Below are 20,738 nucleotides of genomic sequence, written 5' to 3'. Positions count from 1 at the left end.
CTCGTTTAAGAATACTCATACAGTCTAATAAAATAAGAAAAAAACCCAAAGAAAAGAAGCGAGGCTCGCTGAACTATTGATTAACGTCCTTCAAAGAAAAGAGCGTATTCTATTCCTTGCATGAAGAGTTTGATCCAGGCTCAGGATGAAAAGCTGGCGGCATGCTTCACACATCCAATTCAGACTATGTTTTCGATCAATCTCATTCGCTCTCTAAAATTTCTTATAATAAGAAATGAAATGTCTGATTTGCTCTTTCACCTAGTTAAAGAAAGGTAATTGTCCGCCCAATAGAGCTTAGCCATGAATAGGCCGAAATGGTCTCGCGAAGCCGGTCCCCGGAATCCCAGCGACAAAGTCAAACTTAGACTGGCCTGCTTAAAGCTAGCTTTCTCACTCTTTGATTGATAAATAGAACTAGATCTCGACCTGTCTTTCTCACACTAAGAGGAAATGCAGACTTTCTGGCTTGAAGACTAACTTGGAAACCAGGCTTTCGCCCTCTAACCCAGCTTTCAAAGAAAACTGTCTGGAACAGCTGCTTTCAAGCATCAAGAATTGATGATGCCCCCCTTAGGACAGCAACTGGGCCCCCGGTAAATGGAACGGGCTGGAAAGAAACAACAATAGCAACTCCTTCTAAAACCCCAGGGAAAGGGGAGATAGAAAGACTATTCAGTACAGCGGAGAGAGTCTATTTGATGGTAAGAGCTATAGGAGCCCTACTTAAGGCTTTTACAGTATAGTAAAAATATATGATATTCGAGAAGAACGGGGAAGCAAGGGAAGGAGAAGCTGTTGTGAATGAATCCGGTCTTGGGAGTAAAGGCGTGCCTTAAGGCAGCGAGGGACGAAAGGATAGAATGATTCTTTGTATGCGCGAGCTGAAATACAGTTAGTTTCATTAGAGCCATTTTCTCACTTAGTTACCAACTTCCAATTCAAGTGCCACCGAGTAAATGGTAGCTTCAGATGAGATAAACCCCTGAGTCCAACGACGGATCGTAAAGTAATGGTCTCCAATGACCCAAGGTTTTTTTTACATGCTGATAATCATTCTTATTCCCTTTCTCCGAGTTGAGGACATTCATTGGCTGCGGTGCCAGTTACACGATCGAACATCAGGCAGTCACTTCACTAACAACTAGAATGATAGCAGAATGGCTTAATGAAACTGCCAAGACTAGAGGGATTGGAATGATTGCAAAACCCTAACTTCCAAGACTTTACGGTTAACTTACCACAATAGGACGAGAGGGAGATGCCTCAGACTAAGAAGAAAGGGCGAAGGAAATGGCCCCGAAAGAAAGGAAAGCTAGGACATGAAGTACATTCCCCCATCAAAGGGGTGGAGCTAGTTAGACCATTACCGAAAGATTCCATTCCAATCCTTAAAAAAAGAAAGAGAATGGAAAAAGCTCGTGACACAAGAAGGGCAGGAACCTTAATACCTGAGGAAAGAGATAGAAATGGATTACTTGCTTCTCCAAAGGCCCCACGCGGTTAAGAAGCTGAAAGAGAAGCTACTGGGACTGGGCATGGGCATCCTCACTGACGCTATTTAGTTATTCGGGATCAGAATTCCCACTAGAGAAGACGGGAATTGAGTTATGATTGATGAAAGTCTGCTATGTATTAAGTAGTAAAAAGAGTCTCAATTGACTGGCATCGCCCTTCACTCAAAAATTCCTCAAAGAAAGCAAGCAGCAAGTCAGTCTGCGCATAGCATACTATCTCAGTTATTCTCCTTTCCTTTTACGACCGGTCGAAGGGGAATAGAAAATGTTAGTCAAGGAGTGAAAGCCACTTGACTGTAAGGAGAGGAGCTCACTATCAGGACGGACGGGTATAAGCGATTAGCGATAAGCTATAGTTTCCCTTTTGCCTCGAATGACTGCTTTAAAGTCAATTGTGATAGAGCTCTTTGAAAGGAGGTTAAGGCATCTGGATTAGGTTCCGGACTAAGGGACTGAATTGGCACCATCTTTTCAGCTATGTCAAAGAGTCATTTCCACGCCACTGATGCTGGAGTTGTCGAAGCTTGGGCTGTCTACTATGGAATGAGGCTAGCATTGGAAGCTTTCTTTTACCGAATAGATGTGGAGACAGGCAGTGCAATGTGGGAGCCGTGCTCCAACAAGACCCGAGCCTAGCATTGGACACATTGTGGATGATATTAAAGCTCTAATTTCTTCTTTTGAAGTTTCTAATTGAATGCTGATACTCAATGGTAAGAGGGTGGCACATCAATTAGCTAAACTATCCATTTCATCATCAGGGATGGGGAAAATATGGTTATAGGAGGTTCCTGAATAAAATTCCTCTAATAAACCATGGAGTCCATATGTGTAAAGTTAGCTAGTGTGGATTCGCGTAAAGCTGTCAAACAACTTACATTCGCGGAAAACCCTGCTGGTAATAGCAACATATAATACAAACAAACCTTAGAAATTCCTATGCTTCTAGCCAGCATGCCGTTACTAGTGGATTTAGTGGTCAACCCAGTCTATGACTATCCAATTCATATTCTTCTTGCCAGAAGGACCACCACCATTGATACATTGATAGTGGATTAAGTGGCAAACCTATACTATGCCCAAGTGCCGAGATACTTAAGTAAGGGTACCCTATTGCTAAACATCCGGCTAGCCATATAATGAAGGGAAGAAGCCCATGTCTGGAGCTATGCCACTGTAGAATCATTAATATTCGCGGAAACTACTAAAATTCTCGGATCTCTACCAGAGACCAGGACAGGCACGAGAACTCAAAATATTATCGGAAGCTCTTATCAAAGGATTTTACCTCTGCTGGACCTAAAGCCTTAAAATCGGAACCTTAAAGGTAAAGGTCAGGCGCTACTTCCTTGGTGAAGTATCTCATTCCACAAAATTTGAACAAATCTCTCGTGCTTAAGACATGAGAATTGGAAGGCGTATCCCTTACGTACTTTTTCTTAGCCGGTGTGTTGATGATCCATAAGCCCTATTCACTCCTTTTTTCTTTTGAAAGCTGTCGACAGTCATGTTCTTATATTTCTTTACTGTTCCGTACTAAATTCCTTTGTTCACCAATCAACTGAAGAACCAATTAGTTGTAGCAGCACCTGCGACTGAAAAAGTAGCCCCGGAAAACATTCAAAAGAAGAGGTCTAGGGCTGGTTCCGGAAAGGGATCGAAGAGAATGTAGTTCATTCAAGGCTCAGACAGAATTAGTTAGAAGCACCTCTTTCTATTGATATTGACTTGATGTGATGCTCTCTTCTCTCGCCCGTAAACCATAGGAAACATCCGCAGCAGACATCTTCAAAAAAGCTGGTTGGAGTTGCTCATTCCCATTTTCCGTTTGGGCAGTTGGTCGGAAAGTACCTAGTTCAGTGACGCCTATTGCCTTCGTCTTATTCAAACGTTATTGGCAGAATGCCTTCAATCTAGTCATGTTTGAAGCAAGGAACCAATCGTCATGCTTAACTTAACATACACATTTTGTAGAACTTATGCCCCTCCTCTCTTTAAGTAGAATCAGGCTGAGCGATCTACTATGAAGATACAATAGGAAGGAAGATACAAATATAGAAGAGAGAGTCTCGCATCCCAAGTGGAACACAGAATTCATGCTCAACACAACCTAATTGGTGAGCGGATGACCTCCTTAGTTATTAGCAGCCAAACCCACTTTATTACGATGGAGTCTTTTTTATACATAGTAAAAAAGAGGTCCTCAGGTCAACTCGCTTAAAAAAAGTAGATATTCAGTTGCTGTTCCGTAAGCCCTATTCACTCCTAGATGATACGAGGAATGAATCTCAGCAGGGGCCCATCAGCCCCATCTTTGAAAAGAGAAGAAAGATATGCAGCTTGCTTGCGGCTTTTAAAGGGATCTTTCCTTCCTTCTCTACCTACTTCTCAATACCCTCTGCCCCTTGGAAAAGAGCCCGAGGCACCTCTTTACTGATAAAAAGAATAGATAGAAAGAATGGGTTGGCTTAATACATGATTTGAACCACTAGCATCTACTTTCGAACCATTCGCCTCTACTCTTTGTTGTGAAGCTCATTCCCCGATCCCTACATCAAATGAGTCTGTTCTACGCTTTTAGGGTAGAAAGACTAAACCAAGACAAGTGAGCTAATGATGTCTCCTTCATCTGAAGATGAAAGCAGAATCTGAAATACATTGAGATCGCCGAAAAAGACACACAAAACTAGGAGAAGGAAGCAGCACCCAGCTCGATGAATCTGAAGCAGCAGATCTGCAAGACTCGGTCCTTCTTTCTTCTTTCTCAGTTTAAAGAGAGGAGAGGAAGGGAGAAGCGAACGGTTTTTGATCATTTTATTGACGAGATTTTCAATGAAAGCTGAGATGGGGTAAGTGTGAAGAGTCAACTATTGCCCTACTTTTCTTATTTCTTAGAAGAATGGCCCCGGTATACTCCTAAAAAGGGGATTCTCGCTCTACTGAATCGAAAGAATGACTCTCGCGTTTGGAACAGATAAGTTCGATACAGATAACAAAGAATAGAAATTGGAGAGCAGGTGCCCTTCCCTAGTGGAAGCCCTCCCAGCCCAAAGGAAAATGCCCAGATCATTTGAAAAAAAAAGATGCGTCAGTCACGCATCCTAATTGGTGAGCTTATGCCGGCCATAGTTCCTTCCCTGCTCTTAGTTTGCTTTTAAAGGCACCATTTTCGCGAGTAAAAAGAACATGTGGTTAACCGAATGGATCACAGGTTGCTGCTCCACAGTCTGAGTTCCTTGGTTCGCCCTTCCAGGCTTGGCTCCAGTCTCTACGGGCTCAGCAGCAGCTTCTTGGGCTGGGCCACCAGCTTGAGGCTGTTCCTGATGCTGGACTTCAGCAATGGTAGCCACTGCTTCTTCAGTCTGAGAATCTGCCTCTTTGTCGCTTGCGGCCTGGGCGGCTCGGTTCGGCCGAGCCTGTGGGCGTGGTGTTTTGTCCGTAGTTGGATCGGCAAATCGATTGGCGATTTGCCTTGCTTGGCTTACTTGCTTGATTGAAAGAGTTTTCCCGTTGGACAGCTACTATGAATAAATGGATTGTCTCTATTGAACCTAGCCTTACTAAATATCGTAAGAAAAAAAGCCAGCCGCTGCAAGTGCTTGAGAATGAGTTCACGCTCTTCTTGTTACAGTAAGTGCTGCAATTGAATCAGCTCTTGATGCAATAGAATAGGAGTTCTTGGTGTAAGCGTAACCGCAGTTGACTAAATATCCGCCGTGGTTGAATCACAAGGAAGAAAGATGGTAGCGTAGGGTAGAGTAGATTCGACGCTATGCCACAAGGTTATCCGAGTTCACAGGTGTCGTTGCTTATCCCTTTCTTCATTAAGATGGAGTTGGTGTTCAGTGTACCCACCTACTCACTCGCGGAAGAGAAGAATAGATCCATTGGCGGGGGTGACTAACCGTGGTTCGGCTGTCGCCCTAAGGTTACGATCCGTTGGGTTGGGAAAGCAACCTGGATCCACTTTCCTCCAAGAGCCATACCGATTGAGAAGGAGATAAAGTTGAAAACAACCGAGATCGGATCTCTCACGGAAATTGTGAGGCCCCAATGTGGTCATTACTGATGTCTTTCTTGTACCAAATAACTTGAACAGAAAAACAGCATGTTATTCCCATTCAACCCACAGCAAATTTTCGGAAGATTGAGAAAAACTCTTTCGCATTTTATATGTAAAAATCTTAGAGTTCGAATTTCTATCGTTGTCTTTTTACTTTTTTCCGTATTAACCGTAAGCTATTTTTTCTTTCTTGTATTCGGCATTGATTTGAGTCTGATTTGGGGAAAACTCAAATCAATGCTACTGGTCAGGTCGTTCCGCGTTCTCTTAAGTCGGCTTCTTGGTTGGGAGGTTCCTATTTTCGTTCTGGTTTTTCTTGTTGGTTTGGAACTGGATTCCAGCTTGCACATGAGACCTGAGAACGACTCCCCTTCCTCAAAGGACTCTAAAGAGGCCCAGGTGAGTAGTCCGCTGGGAGAGGAACGGGACGCATGGAAAGGAAACCGAGGCCGACACACCTCCTTCGCTTTCGGATTCAAAGCGGGTCCGCCCTTCCAGTGGAAGCGAGGCAGATACCTCTTTTCACTCCTGCTCGTCTTCTCTTTCTTCACCTCCTTCGAAAGAAGTGGATTTCGGGTCACTCACTTCTTCCGAAATAGATTTCTGGAAGGAAAACATCCGAAATCTATTTCTAGATCCGGTCGAAAGCATAAAGCCGCCCGGTTTGAGTCTAAATGATTTGGTAGTTGGAAAAAGGCGCGCTATTGAAATCCTAGCTAAAAACGAGGAAGCACGGGATCCGGTGGTCGAAAGGCTGTTCCAGCCACCTACTAAACTGGTGGATCAGGAAAGCTGCCAAGAGTTAATGAAAGCATTACGGCTGGAGCGATGGCCAAACGCCATAAGGGCGGAGAGGGGGTCGCCCTACGAAGCCATTTATGCAGTGCTTGATGAATTTAACCTTTTAAAAAAGGGTGAGGGGGAAAGTCAGTAAGATGTCGGAGAAGGATGAGTTGGTTAAGAAGAATCCTAAGCCGAAAGCTAAGACGAAGGCTAAGAAAGAAGATGGTTTCAGTAGGTAGGATGAAGTATAGGTCGATTGAAGTAGGGAAGGTCGATTAAGGAAGAGAATGTAGCTTCAAGAATGAGGCAAGGCCAGCCCTAAGTCTAAGTTGAAGTTACAGGGCTGGGAAGTATGAGTCGATCGGATGCAGGGAAGCCCAGGCAATCTTTTCCTATCAATCATTCGTCAGGAAGCAGTGGAGAAAGAATCGTCTTTTGAAATCTCATTGTTGAAGGCGTAGAGAGGGCTGAAAAAAAAAATAGGAGAATTTTTGATAGCCATCTCGTTAATAAAAAATTGTGTAATTAATTGGACCCCTCTGCCCGGCAGGCAATTTCCGTGCAACTAGACTTTCTCTAGTCCCTGCTATGCCAGCAATAGGGAATCCTTCGAAAACCGGAATGCAAGTTGCGTGATAGTTTTATTCCCCACAAATGAGAAGTCCCCAAGCATTTCGTTGAATCAGTCTTTTTTGCCCCCTTTCTCTCACTATATGTTTATATATACACCATTTTGTGAAACTGATTCTGCTAAAGCTAAACTCAATAGAATAACCCCTTCAAGATGTTATAACGCATGATAGCCGGCCCTCGCCCCGACATTGGCATTAGCTAAAAATGATTCTATTACATACCCGGTCTCGGAGGGACGGTCATTCCATTCTTTTTTATCTATCTTTAGAAGTAGGGTGAGGGGACGGAGCAGTCTTTCCATTCGAGTCATCTCCAAGCCGTCGTCGGGAGGGGGATTCTTCTTTATTTGCTCTTTCTTTATGGTGCAAACACATACCCGGATCAGCCTGGTTCTTCCCATGCCCCCCGGCCGGGGCCTGCTCCCCATCCCCACCATTCTCTTGTCGTACAAGAAGAGATCTCGCAGGATGCAATTTTTTCTGCTGTAGAGACTTAAGAGAAAAAACAATGGGAAGACCTTATTTCGTCCAAGGAGTGGCGGTTAACAGATCGCCATTTCACCCTCTGCGAGACAAAGATCTCTAACATCGTAGAAAAAGTTACTTCCTTATATAAGGGGGGGACACCTTACGTTCTTGAACCGATAACCATCTTTCGGCTAACCTAGCCTCCTCCTAAACCCAGTGATCTTTCAACCGTAGCTTTTTTCCCCTTTGTATGAGAGTTTAAAGAAATTTCTCTGATCCTTCTCTTTAGCTAGTACCATTTTTTATCTTTCACCAAGCTCGGTATGACTTACTCGATAAAAGGTATCGGTAGTCTCATCAGTCATTCCCTTATCATCTGGATTAATCGGACTATCTCAGCATATGGGAATCCGCTAGAGAATGGATTTTACTCATAGAACGCTAGTTTTATGTGATGACAAGAACTAACCAAAGAAATCAGGATTAATCCCACTTTTTGTCCCTTTCCTTTCTTAGGTTTGCTAGATAGAAAGAAGGCGAAGAGCGCAATAAGGTAATTGATTCTAGTCAATCGTTTAGTTCGCCTAAAGCTTAAAGAATGTAAAGTTACCACATCAAGTCAATGACTGCCACGTGTCAAGAAGAATTCAGAGGTGTGCTGAGTGCGGTTGTTCTCAGCTCTTTAGCGCCCTATGGCTCTGCTACCGTGATGCTTGGCCGAGCCTCCCTACCGATGTATCGATCCCGCACATTTAGACCAGTCCTAGCGGACAGGACAAAACTTCCCTTGAAGAAAGCCAGCCTGAGGGAACTGGATTGGTCATTCCACCATCACTCGATTATAGAGGGTTGGAGCCCTCTCTCTGAAAGCCCTCTTGATGCGATGATAAAATGGCTAGTATTCAAGGCTAGTCCCAAGAAACCAAGCTAAATGGCTATCCCGATAAGAAGATGAAGCCTGATCGGGCCAAAAATGAAAGCAATCGAAGGAAGGGGTAGAGCATGTTCTATTTTTCCGAATCTTAAAAGATGAAAATAGAGGGATTGGCTTAACTTCCTCTATGCGGTTGCATACAGCTTTGCTTGAGTAACGAGTAGGCCATTCCAGATAGGCTGCTTTTGCTATTACTGAAGCTTTTAAGAAAAAGACCTTTCCTTTATGATATGTTGCTTTATGATATTAAGGATTTTTCCAATCATTAGAGTGGTGTCATCCCCTTTCATTCATGTCTGATGGATAAAAGCCCGTAGGCCTAACAGTCGATTAGGTCAGTAAGCGGAATGCCATTTGACCTACCTGAGAGGTTAAATAGCGCGTTCAGGCACTCGGGAGAGGAGGAATCGAATCCCTATTGGATTCCCACCCCATAGAAAAGAAGGCTCTGGGAAAGCCTCTCTTATTTGTATTTTTCTATTCTGTCTTTGGATAGTACACCAATTATAGCCCTTGGGCCTTCGTTCATTTTGTTTAAGAAGGCTGCGACATATACAGCATCTTTCCATAGACTTTTTCTTGCCTGGATGAAAATACAATAGATGAATAGTCATTCCCTCACAAATTCTTTATTTGAATATTTTTGCTTTGTTCGTTCTACAGATATAGATTAAACTTCCTTTCTTGGCACCATCCCTATTCTGATGGCTCAGTACAAGACCGACGGAAGAGAAGAGGTGAAAAGGCTAGCGAGGCAGAATTCTTTTTCTCTTTCATAGCGCCGCACAATCGAGACATTGTAGTGCTAGACCAGATTTACCAGCGGACAGTTGAAAAACGATACGACCCAGGACCTCCCTCCGCTCGTGGGACGGGGTTCTTCTTTCTATCAAAAGAAATCGAATTCGAAAGCGCACCACCCTTCTTTACTTTACAACCAGCCTCCGACCCAAGGTGCTTTTAGAAAAGGTCCGCGGGGCAATCAAAAAAGACTTGCTTTTGACGCCCCGCTGTGCCGACCAGCAGCGGGATGCTACTTACGAGCTGGTCAGGGACAGGTTCCGGTCACTCTTTAGATGCCATGCCATTGTGGTGGCACGGGAACCACTGAATGGGGGCAGTTTTCATCTCATCGCTGGCGTGTGGAAGACTAGTGCATCCAAGCACAGCGCAACCAAGAGGGTCCAAGATTGCTTCGTCGAATGGGACGGACATCGATCTTCGCTTCTACAAGGCCTGGTCGACTCTTTGTAGGAGTCTTCCTTTATCAAGGGGTGATTTCACCTGGCTTCCTTTCCTTTACCTTTAAACAGTTAGAGCCTCTTCTCTTATCAGTCCTTTCAGTCAGTTCCTTTTCGGTTAGCTACTTAGGATGAATCACACAGAGGCGATCTCAAAGAATACAATATTTTTCAAGAGACAGAAGGCCTAAGAGAGATGGGGAACTTCTCTCCTATAAATCTTCTTTGCACGAGCTTCTGTAAGCCCCGAAACAGACTCCAATTACATGTGTTAAGCATCGTGCCATTTCAAATAAAAATAAAAGGCTAGAAAGAAGGTCAAGTGAGGAAGCCATAATCTTCATAAGCAGACGTGTGAGTCTAGCTTTCAATTAGCGAAGAAGGAAGGAGGCAAAGCAAGGCTTTCTTCTTTCTTTCAGAGTGAGAAAGGGAAAGCAAACGAATCGAAGCGGGGAGGCTTGAAAGGTCCTTCGGGGCTCGTCAATGGCTTGGCTTCAGGTTGCGAATGGAAGCGCGGATTAGCGGGTGTCCGCTTGACTCAGTCATAGTCTCGCCTGGTACGCACTCGAAGCCTATGTTCACTAGAAAAATTGAAAAAGGTATGGTAGTGATCTCACTCCACGCATTGCGCACTTTGTTCATCCAAACTGGGCAGAGCTAGGTTCAAGATAGAGAGGGAGAGCCCTTCCATTTCTTTTCTTTGATGCACACGACTTTTTCACGGAGTCTGCTTCCACAGTTGCTTGAGCGACAACCACCTTGCGTCCCAACCTTCTCGACTTTCTTTGGTGCCAAAGACCAATGACTAGTTAACCAGGAAGACAACTATTCTTCTGGACGAGAAGAGCGAGTCTCCGTCCGGGGTGAGAAGCCAATAGGAAGCTTGCTATGGGGACGGACCAAGGAAGGGCGATGGATATGTTATCAGCCAATGCATCTTCTTGCTACCCCAATACAGATGTCGATAATCTGACCTTGGGCACAGACAACTATCAGTTATTTGCTTCCGTCTAAACTCACGGAATAGCCTTCGTACTTGAACCTCTCTTTTTTCTGGTGAGCTCTATTCCAAGTGAGAAGACTTCCGTGGGTCGCTTTCCGCATGAAAGACAAGTCCTCTTCGTCTAACAGTTTCACCGGATTGCAGGCAGGCTGAGAGGGAAGTGTAGCTAGTTTTGATTGAGCTCCTGACCTTTGACTCACCTGATTCCGAAAGCGTACTTTTGGTTGGTGTCATATGCTTTTCTCGTGCATACCAAGGTTTCCTTGCCTTGCTTTCCCTTAATAGTACGAGGGGAAAGCACAGAATGGCAGAAGCGAAGTGAAAGAACAGACGACTCGATCCTTGACCTCTTATTATAATTATAGGCAAGAGCGAAGGCTCGAATTTTCAATAAATATCATAAGAGAAGAAAAGCAAGTCAAGCAGTACGCCTGGTTCACGAGGTTCCTGCTATGGTGAAGTGAAAGATCTTTCACTATAGTGGGAAGAAGACAGGTGGGAACGAGCGGAGCGAGAGCAAAGCAAGTTCCAGTGGTGGGTTGTCTTCCTGGTCCCATTGAAATCTTTTTCATGGTATGGAACTCACTTCATACCTGCAACAGAGTCAAAGCTGCGGTAATACTGACTCTCCTGGTCAATAGGGCTATTCAAACCAATCCCCCCTTTCTGTTTGCAATTACCGCTGCAGAATAGTCATCCCTAAAAGAAGCTGTTTTCCAATTCAAATAGGTTGCTTTTAGAATAGGTTGTTCTCGAATAAGCTCTTTGAAAGATAACTGAATGCGTTTAGTCCCTTGGGGAAGGGTCTGCGCCCAGGGGCTCTTTTTAGCACTTTTGAGGAAGTGAAGACGAATAGTCGACTTTCTTGCCTGCTTGACTGCTTTCATCTCCTGATGTCAGAAAAGGTGTTCTATCTCATTCTTTTAGCTGCAAGGGAACCGTCAGGTTGTAGTGGTTGAAGTAGAGCCAAGCAGCGATGGACTAAGCGAGTCAAATAACGCTGGTGCGAACCATGTTGGATGACGGGTGAGGGTGAGAAAGAAGTCCTGCTCTACTGCCCTGTGTTAAGCAAAGTGAGTTTACTTCGTTTCAGGCCATGTTATTCAGTCTCATGGAACTAAACTCTTAGATGCAGCATGCAGCCGCCTCCATCCATCGGCACATCCGCCCCAGATGCACGCTTAGCCGCATTGTTCATCTTGAAAGGGAGCCGCGAGGTGCTGTCATGTCAAGCCCAAGGTTCGTTCTACTGCTGTAAAATTTCTGCCATTTACACGTCTTGGTGGGGGGTCTTCTTGCAACGATCTTCGTTTCTTCAGGAATGGTGCCGGTCAATTGGTGTATAGGCCATCTCGGTCCAGTTTAGAATTTACCTCTATTTTGAATCCCGCTTCCTTGTTAGCTGGGAACCCCCTCCTCTATGAAGCAGAGAATGATCGATCGAAGACTGAGAAGATAGAAGAAGATCTTTTAAGCATCGGTTGCGACATCGAATGAGACTTATCCAGGGAGCAAAGACTCCGGTTGTCTTTCGTCTTTGAAGAAGTCAAACGCAGCCTAGAAAGAGGCTACGAAGCGGTCGAGGGTTGATCAAATTATATTATATTAGGGGTCCCCGGGCCTATCCTTTCTTTTTTATCAAAAAAGTCTGTGGACCCACTAATGATACTCGGGAGAGAACCGACCTACTGGTCTTGATCCCATTCTATACGCACGCAATTTTTTTAGTAACAAGGTAACAAGAAGCGGGCTAAAGCCACAAAAGGGGGACAAGATTCATCGATTAGGTGGCAGCAAGGTTTGTGACTCTTTGATCTATCGGTTGACTCTGTCTTTTTAACATCCTTGATCTTGATTTGTTTCCAGGAGCAGAGATGGAATGAAATAAGCAATCAAGTCCGTCTGGACGGAGATCGAGAAAGCCCTATACTCGACCTACTTCCATCTTAAAGCATTGAAAGAAAGGCAGGCAGCTTTGCCGAGTTTCAGAGGTGAGGGAGGCCAAAAAAGGAGTTCAACCGTTCCCTAAATATTACGTCAATGACTTTGAAGGGCCATTATTGAGTCAAGCAACCGAAACCGAGCAAAGAAGTCACATCTGAGCTAATTATAACTAACTCATCCGCTTATATTATACCAAGCAAGACCCTTTTGCAGTTTACTCGCTAGTGTCATCACTCACTGGACGAGCCTTTCTATTTGTACCAGTTGAGTACGTCTGCCCAAGACCCAGACAAAAAGCTTTGTACCTTACCACGGAAACTCCGCTATCAATGTCGTCTGGCCCAGTTGCCCCAACTGGACTTAACCATTTGACTTCTGACAATAAGAGGAAGAGAAGCCCTCTTGAGTAAGGGCTCTTGAGTTAGAGTTCGAACTCACCTTCTTTCTTCTATTTCATAGCCTCTTCCGTATTCTCAATCGGAATAGCCAGGCCAACAATCTTTTTCTTTTATTAGGAACCGAATCCGAAAGAGACGCAGCAGCAAGAGGTCCTGAATCAAATAGAGCAAGCAAGTCCGTATTCTGTTCGGCTTACGGCTTCATTCCCAGAGTAAGGAGAAAGAAGACACAGCGCCGGGGAATAGCTCCGAGAGGGACTTCTCTGAGTAAAGAGATAAGTAAGGGTAAGAGTCATTCCAATTGAGTAGGTGAAGAGTCTCTTTCGAGCGAGATCCTTTACCACGCCTAACTAAATGAAAGAAAGTAAGAGAGAGAGTGGCCGCCTATTTCTTAAATGAAAATAAAGGACTTCCTTATCCTAAGGCTGTCACTGAATGAATCTGGTAACTAATGCCGCCAGAGAGGCTGAGGTGAGTATCGTCGCATCGCCTCCGACAACTTCTTTTGCTTTGTAGCTACGGCTCTTATCCTTCCTAAGTGGTTCGTAAGTCTTTCTTAGTTTAGACTTATAAAGACTGCTTGCGCCCCTTGTTCCTGCTTTAGCCTGTGAGGTATTGCTCTTGTTGTTCTTTTTAGTTTCAGTGAAGTGCTTATAGGGCTTAACTTCCGATTTAGCTATTTCTGTGATAGAAGAAGAGTATATTATAGAATAGACTATACCCCTAGACCCGGTATGGAAAGGGAGTAAGGTAATTCATCATCAACCAAGGCAGGAATCGTTAGAGTATTGTATTGCCCTCCAATAGGACTATACAGAGCAGCGGGAAGGTCGGAATCTAGTGAATCTGTCTTTAGAGTGTAGCTCCGCACCTTACCCATCGTGTAATGACAGTGTGCCTTCACCCCATGATCTTAGTGCTCCGATTGCGCCTTCTGTATCTGTAACTGTAAGTGCATATGTATACACTAATTTATATGTGGGTTCCGCTTCGGGGAAGACGAGTTGACTCCACAAAGCAGAAAATTATTGCCTCGGATATTCCATTAACGGTTACCTAGCCCAGGAAAGGAAAAGAAAGGGCAATCTGCTAGAGGCACCTTCCTATTCCTTGCCGCAACGTATCCCAGGTTGGCTACCTTTCCCTTGCGAAATCCTAGGAGACTCTTGCTTGTAGGCGTAAGGAAGATTTCTGATTCACCGCTTGGACCTAAAAACAATCTACTAAAGGTCTTCCGATTCTGCTGCGGGTATTTTATTTTCTTGGATCTTATCGATCTATGCCCTTTTGGTCTATGGGGTATCCCCCTTTTCCGCTTTTCTTTCTTTCATCTTCCTAATTCCTCAGGTAAGCTTCATGCCAGTCTGACTAAGGTAAGGGGGGAAGACCTCATTTCGTCATTCATATCTATTCGTCTTAGCCCTGCTTCGGCGATTCAATCCGACATTTCATTTCCCCCTTCATCATTTGATTTTTCGCATCTAAGAGCTGATCTTGCAAAAGGAGTACAGTGCGATAACAAGCGATTTGTGATCAATAAAAAGTACCACCGGATTCTGTACCCATCAGTCTTGGATCCTCACCTTAGACAGTCTCATTTGGTTATGAAAGAAAGGCTTTATCCCTAGCGTTAAGGTCTCTATCAAGCACTCTTCTAAAGCTGTCTTCAAGCCCTCATATTCAACTCGCTGCCTCATCCACATAGCATGAACTCGCTCGAAGTGCTTTCTCCTACTATGGTGGAGTTTACCAAGAACTCTAAACGTTCGGAGCGCCGGTTCTGTTTCAGAAGAAGCATGATGGCAGTTTAAGGTTTTGCATCGATTATAGAGCGCTGAACAAAGTGACCATCAAGAACAAGTACCTTATGCCTCTTATTGCAGACCTTTTCGATCAGTTGAGTGGAGCACGATACTTCACGAAGTTTGATTTGCGGTCGGGGTATTATCAAGTGCGTATTGCCGAGGGTGAACATATTTCTTTTCTCTTGTGTTGGCTTTGCAAGTTCCTGCTGTGCATCCCTGCCCGATCATTTTCTTCTGATTATCTGTTTTTAGCCAAACTACTAGCTTCTGGGAGGAGGGTTATAGACTCATTCAGGTTGAGACGGACTCCCTGGTTTCTATACAGAAGCTGCACAATGGCTGGGCCTGAGGATCCACATTTCAATATTATCCTTAGAATCAGAGAGCTAATGAGAAGGGATTGGAGGTGTGAATTGAGACATATTTGGAGGGAAGGCAATGTGAAGATGTGTTGGCTAAGCAAAGTCTCGGTCCTGCTCCTGGCTTAACCATCCTACGTGAACCCCTACTGCAATCAGACAGTGGAAAAAGAATGATAACTTAGGCGCGACGACACCTAGAGTTGTTACAGTGAGTTAGAGCGTAAAGCCTTAACATGTTCCAAAAAAGGAAGTATACATGTCTCTCCCTCACGGATATTCTCCACAGGGGGAGAACTCAGTTTGCCGCCTGAATCAGTCCCTTTATGGACTTAAACAAGCGTCCCGAAATGGGTTTGAAAAATTTTCTTCTGCTTTACTGGATGCTGGTTTTCTTCAATCCCAGGCAGTCCCTTTTTACTCGTCGACGTGGAAACTATTCTGTTTTTTATTTTAGTATATATTGATTAAATTGTAATCATTGGTAATGATATTAAATTCAGCATATCAAACAGTTGATTTGGAGATAGAGGTGACGGAGGAAGAGTATCGGGAGTGGTATATTCCCAGAGCCTTGAGATCTTTCTTTTGCTATTCTCCGGCCAGATCTAGGTGTGAACCAGGAGCTTGCCATTGTGGAGAGAGAATGGATATGCCAATTACTACTCTGCGTATCTGATGTGTGCTTCGGAGTATTGGAATGCTGATCAGAGGCGGGCGACGGTAGAAGGAGGTAAGAGCCGGGTTAGGCGCTCCAGCAGCTCTAGGAGTTCCCGTTCTCGCTTTTCTTGATCTTCCAAGCTTGAAGCTCGCCTGCTTTGAGAGAGGAGAGACAGCCATTTGATGCATGACAATGGAGAAAAGTACTATATGCTTTATGTTTCCTATGCAGCTACTACAGCTAATAAGCTATGCATGATGATATGTGATGCATGCTTTGACTTCTAAGGCTTGACAGGTCCTTTTGGTCGATTTCCAGTTGATTGCCTCAACCTATCGATTGAGTGAGTTGGAGAAGAAAGTCTTAGAAGGCTATGACTCTATAAGTTTCGCGTCTTATTTTTTTGCGTGTCTACTATTTATTTAGGTGCAAAGAGCCTAAGCGGTCAAGCTATTATATTCCGAGCCTGCTCTCCATTTCCACCGTTGATGCAATAGAAGCTCTTAATGCAATATCTGGTGGTGAAGACATTCCCGCTGCTACAATTGGAGTTGACGGTCCTAGTTCTGTTACAGTAAGAGCTGTTGCTGGAATAACCAGTGCTAGTTACTTGACTGTTGGAGGAGAAACCACTGTTAGAAATGTTCACGTAGAAGCTCCTCTTTCATCTGCAGGTATAGACTTCTTTGGATCTTATCCGCTTCAGAGGTTAATCAATAGGGAAATCCGCATTTTTTTTATCTTCCTCTAAAAAATTCTTTTTCATGGGCATCTTCTATTCAAAAGGATCTTACTCAATTCAATAGAAACTTAACTTCTACCCCACTTTTTTTCTTTTCAGGCTAAATTGTTGGGACGGACTTTTTATAGGGATTCAAGCTTGCGAAATGCTTTATCATTCTTACTCTTGAGTAAAACTAAACTGGCTTTTGACACAGGTGCGAAGCAAGTCTATGCGGAAAGGATAGGAAAAAGCTCTATACGATACGCGAGTTGTTGGTGGAATACGAGTAAGGACTTTGTTTGCCCAAGTCCCTTGCTTGAAGGACTATCGCACTTTCAGTGGTACTGAGACTGTCCCTACCACTACCCTTTATCAAGCTGGTTTACAAGAGTTCTGGCTTTCCCAACCGGACAAAACTTCTAGGGAATCTAATTTCTTTCGAACCCCCTATTATATTTATATGCGGTCCTAACCTTGCTACTCTTACTTCCACTAGCAAGAGAACTTCTGCTCGTAACATACCCCTAGGGATATAATCTTACTTCTTGAAGCGAGCTACTTTAACTGCCAAAGGAGCGGGGCAACTCGAGTTAGACGAGAGGCAGGGATGTAATTTCAAAGAGGCTCGACCGGACCCAAGAACCGGACAGAAGACAGGCCCCACTGTGATACCTCGTGCAAGTTCTAGTTAATGACCTGAAAGAAGTCACTAGCTTCTTGCTATCGAGCGTGCCTTAGCCTTAGTTTACAAGGAAGCTTTGTCGTACTTAGAAAAGGATGGTTCTAAAGTAGGTGTCAAGCTGAGAAAAGGCGGAGAATTTTTGAATTCAAGAAAAGAAAGGCATTGCCCAATACATTTATTCTATACAATAGGAATTCCAAGCCGTAAAAGGCAATGTGAATTCCTACGACTCCTCTCACTCTCAGGGACGGATTGAACAGCAGCTGTTAGGGAAGGATCTCTATCATTGGTTCATCAGAAGCCATCAAGCACGAAAGCAGCAAGGAGTGTGCTAGTGAGTCCCAAGCGAAGGAAAGAAGGACATGAGAGGCATAGAGAGGACTCAAGGACAAGACACGACTCAGACCCCGGTAAATTTGATCTTCATTGGCCTTGCTGTCCGCAGATCGATTACTCTCCTTTGAAGGTGAAGCCCGTTTGAAGGCAAGTCATGGTATCCGGGATCGGACATCGAAAGGGAAGGCGAGGTTTCAAAGTCTATTATGGAAGCGGGCCCCTACTGGTAGTGATACCCCGATCTCATGGATGAAGGCTAACGTTTTCTATTGGAATAGAGGGATGTGCAGATCAATTCTACTTTTCACTTTGCCATCTAGAGAGAGTTTGCCCTGAGTTAGGATACGGAGTTGGAAGAGAATGCCAGTATATCAGTTCATCTTCATCAAAGGCCAAGATCTCCATGAATTCTATTATTTTGCGTCTCTTTGCTTCTGAGGCAGTTTCAAGTTTAAGCCGATCCTCGAGGTCCAGTAAAAGGTCACTCCTCATCCCGATCTTATTAAAGGAGGAAGTAAACAGATCAAGGTTTCTACGTACTTCCGTTATGGAGGGTGCGGGCAGGGGGGACGGCGGGGAGGCCGGCTCCACCGGTTGGTTGCCGAAGATGACCCCTCGCCTTGGTCTCCAAATAAGTTTTTATAATAGTCAAAAGCACCTTAAAACCACGAATAAGTTGGAGATGAGGGTGATGAGTTGGGATCCTTTAAGGCGGGGGCACGGGGTTATGGTCTTGTTACTTTATGTTTCGGAGTCAATTGATCCCTCGATCAAGTCCTAACTAGAAATATCTTAAGAGAAGAAGAGAAATCATTTGGATTCGAGGCGAAACCCCTCTCCGCCGTTACGGAGTTCTTCTGCTCTAATCTCCGAAATCGAAGGTCAGCTGACTGAGGAGTTAGTATTGATTCATGCAAAGATGCTCCTTTGAAGCTGGAGTAAGGAATTGTCCACCTCATCACCCCGAAGAGCAGTGGCTCTGTTGTTTTGCACGCCTACAGAGAGAGACTCCAAAAGTACCGACGCTCAATCGAAAGAAAGAGCAATCAACTATATGCTTAACTCATGCCCCAGGAATCCCTAGACACAGAGAGAGGGTACGAGCTAATCTTTTACTAGAGGGAAAGCTGGCGAAAAGCATAGAGCGTGCGTGCTACGCTCTCGCCCTCCTTCCATCCGCGAAGCTGAGGCGGGAGAAAAAGCGTAATTCCCCGGTGTCATAGGTTACCTTTCTATCTTCCTCCCCCGTGACGTTCCCAAAGCGATCGCTATCCTTTTCTTGCTTTCTTCTTGTCTTGAATTTTTATAGAACGGCTTTATCTCAGGTATAGTTGGTTAGGATGAAGCGTTAGTAGATATAGCAAGTGTGCCGGGGATGCGGCTCGGGTATAGTAGGTCTGGACGCCTAGCATGAAAGAGCCTTCTCTGGTAGCAGCACTATACCTTAGTATCTCTCTAGCTTCCAGTCTATATAAAACGTAGTTAGCAGAGGTCAGTCTGTCTGGCGTTTCCTCGCGTAAAGGACTACTTTTGCATCGGCTCTCTCTCGTTAGGTAATTACCGAGGCGAAAGCAGCTCTCTCGGAAGTAAGTTTCCTCGCCATCTTAGTGGGACTAGTCTAAAAAACTTTCACTTACTCGGTTTTTTTGCGGGAAGGCCCTTCTAGAATTACGTTTAACGTCCCTTTATGACTTTCCCGATCGGCGCCTCGGGTCGGTAGCTGGGCTCCGGGGCATTACTACCACGGCTACTATCGACCCGAGCCCAAAGAAGGAAAAGAACGGACTAAAGCGAGGAGTTCATTAGCCATACATAGTTAAGGAGGATGGGGGTCAACCTCTTTCATGACCCATGGCCCCAGTGTGTCACTTGGTTAGCATTTGTAGAACAAAATAAGTAGGGCTGGTTTTTCGATAGGGAAAGAGACAGGGGAGGGGGAGTTGGCTGTAATTGAGACACGTTTTTCGGATGGACGATATGGATTTTTTCGAGATAGTTAACCACTTTTTTAACCGTGAGAGGGTGGATGTAATTCAGCTCGAACGAAGTGAGAGGGAGGTCATTCAGAACCCGCTGGCTCCAGAACGGGGGGGCGGCTCCAGAGGCGCTGCCGCAGGCGCCAGCACCGACATAAATTGCCCACCCCGCTCCCGATCAAAAAGAGCATGCGAGACTTCGAAGGGACATTCACACTTTGATTCGTGAGCAACTTCACGAGAACATTGTGAAAGGGGGAAATGGCGGCTGTCCGTGCACTTTCCGGAAATGACGGAAATATAGTCCAGTGCCGCGAAGGCGATAATGTCTTACGATCTTACGATCTCCGCGGAGACGGATACGGAAACCCTCCGCAGATGGGTGGAGAATATAAGGGGGACCTTTATCTCCTAAAGCTACTCATTAGGGAATACCGGCCAAATTAGTCTGTCTGCCGCTTTCTTTCATAACAGAGCCGTTATTCCCGGCTGGCATAGAAGTCTCTCGCGCGGGCGAAGGAGATGCATTTCTGGTACTGGTGGTATTGGACAAGCTCTAAGGGAATAATCTCTTTCTTATTTCTGTATTTCTTTCCCATGACGACTAAGAACAGGCAAATCAAAAATTTCACTTCGAATTTCGGACCTCAACATCCTGCTGCTCATGGTGTTTCACGATCAGTATTGGAAATGAACGGAGAAGTGGTGGAACGTGCGGAACCACATATTGGATTACTCCAGTGCGGCACGAAGCCGCTGATGCCGAGTCGGCTCCTATGCCGCTAGCTATGCCCTGCTTGGTCCCCCTCCCCCGGCACGGTGGAGGTTCCGTAGCACGTCATGAGCACCGGGCTAAGGGGCGGTTGAGCAACTCAAGCGAACCGCCTTACCTTATTCCAACATAGGGACAGAAGGGAGAAGGTTGTGAAGGTGGCCTCGTTATCCATACCTCCGGTCGGATGAATGGAGGACCGACCGACCCGGGTTTTCACGAGCGTTGGCGGGTTCTGGAGTGCCTGTCAAGGGCGCTAGCGCATACCCCGGGGTGATCATCACCACCTGCACCTCACATCTCGGCACAGTGGAACGTGTAACCCGCCTGCTGTTCCATTCAACTACATTTGTTCCTTTAATCCATAGCTTAAAAGAACGCAGCAGCGAGGGACAACCCGCCCATACAGCCAGCGGGGAGGATGGCACTACTGGCAAAGA

General features: G+C 45.0%; 1 protein-coding gene across 1 annotated transcript in view; it reads left to right on the top strand.

The window, feature by feature from the left end:
* The first annotated feature begins 20,123 nt into the window (after positions 1-20,123).
* The window catches only part of nad7 (NADH dehydrogenase subunit 7), a 5,291-nt gene continuing 4,676 nt past the window's right edge, over positions 20,124-20,738 (top strand). The window contains exon 1 of the mRNA in view: positions 20,124-20,266. Coding sequence (YP_009241450.1) covers positions 20,124-20,266 — 143 coding nt within the window. The remainder of the gene's footprint in view (positions 20,267-20,738) is intronic.

The sequence above is a fragment of the mitochondrial genome of Nicotiana sylvestris (genome assembly GCF_000393655.2).
Source record: "Nicotiana sylvestris cultivar TW 137 mitochondrion, complete genome".
Lineage (NCBI taxonomy): Eukaryota > Viridiplantae > Streptophyta > Magnoliopsida > Solanales > Solanaceae > Nicotiana > Nicotiana sylvestris.
Note: the sequence above shows the minus strand (reverse complement) of the source record. Positions and strands in the feature narration are given on the sequence as shown.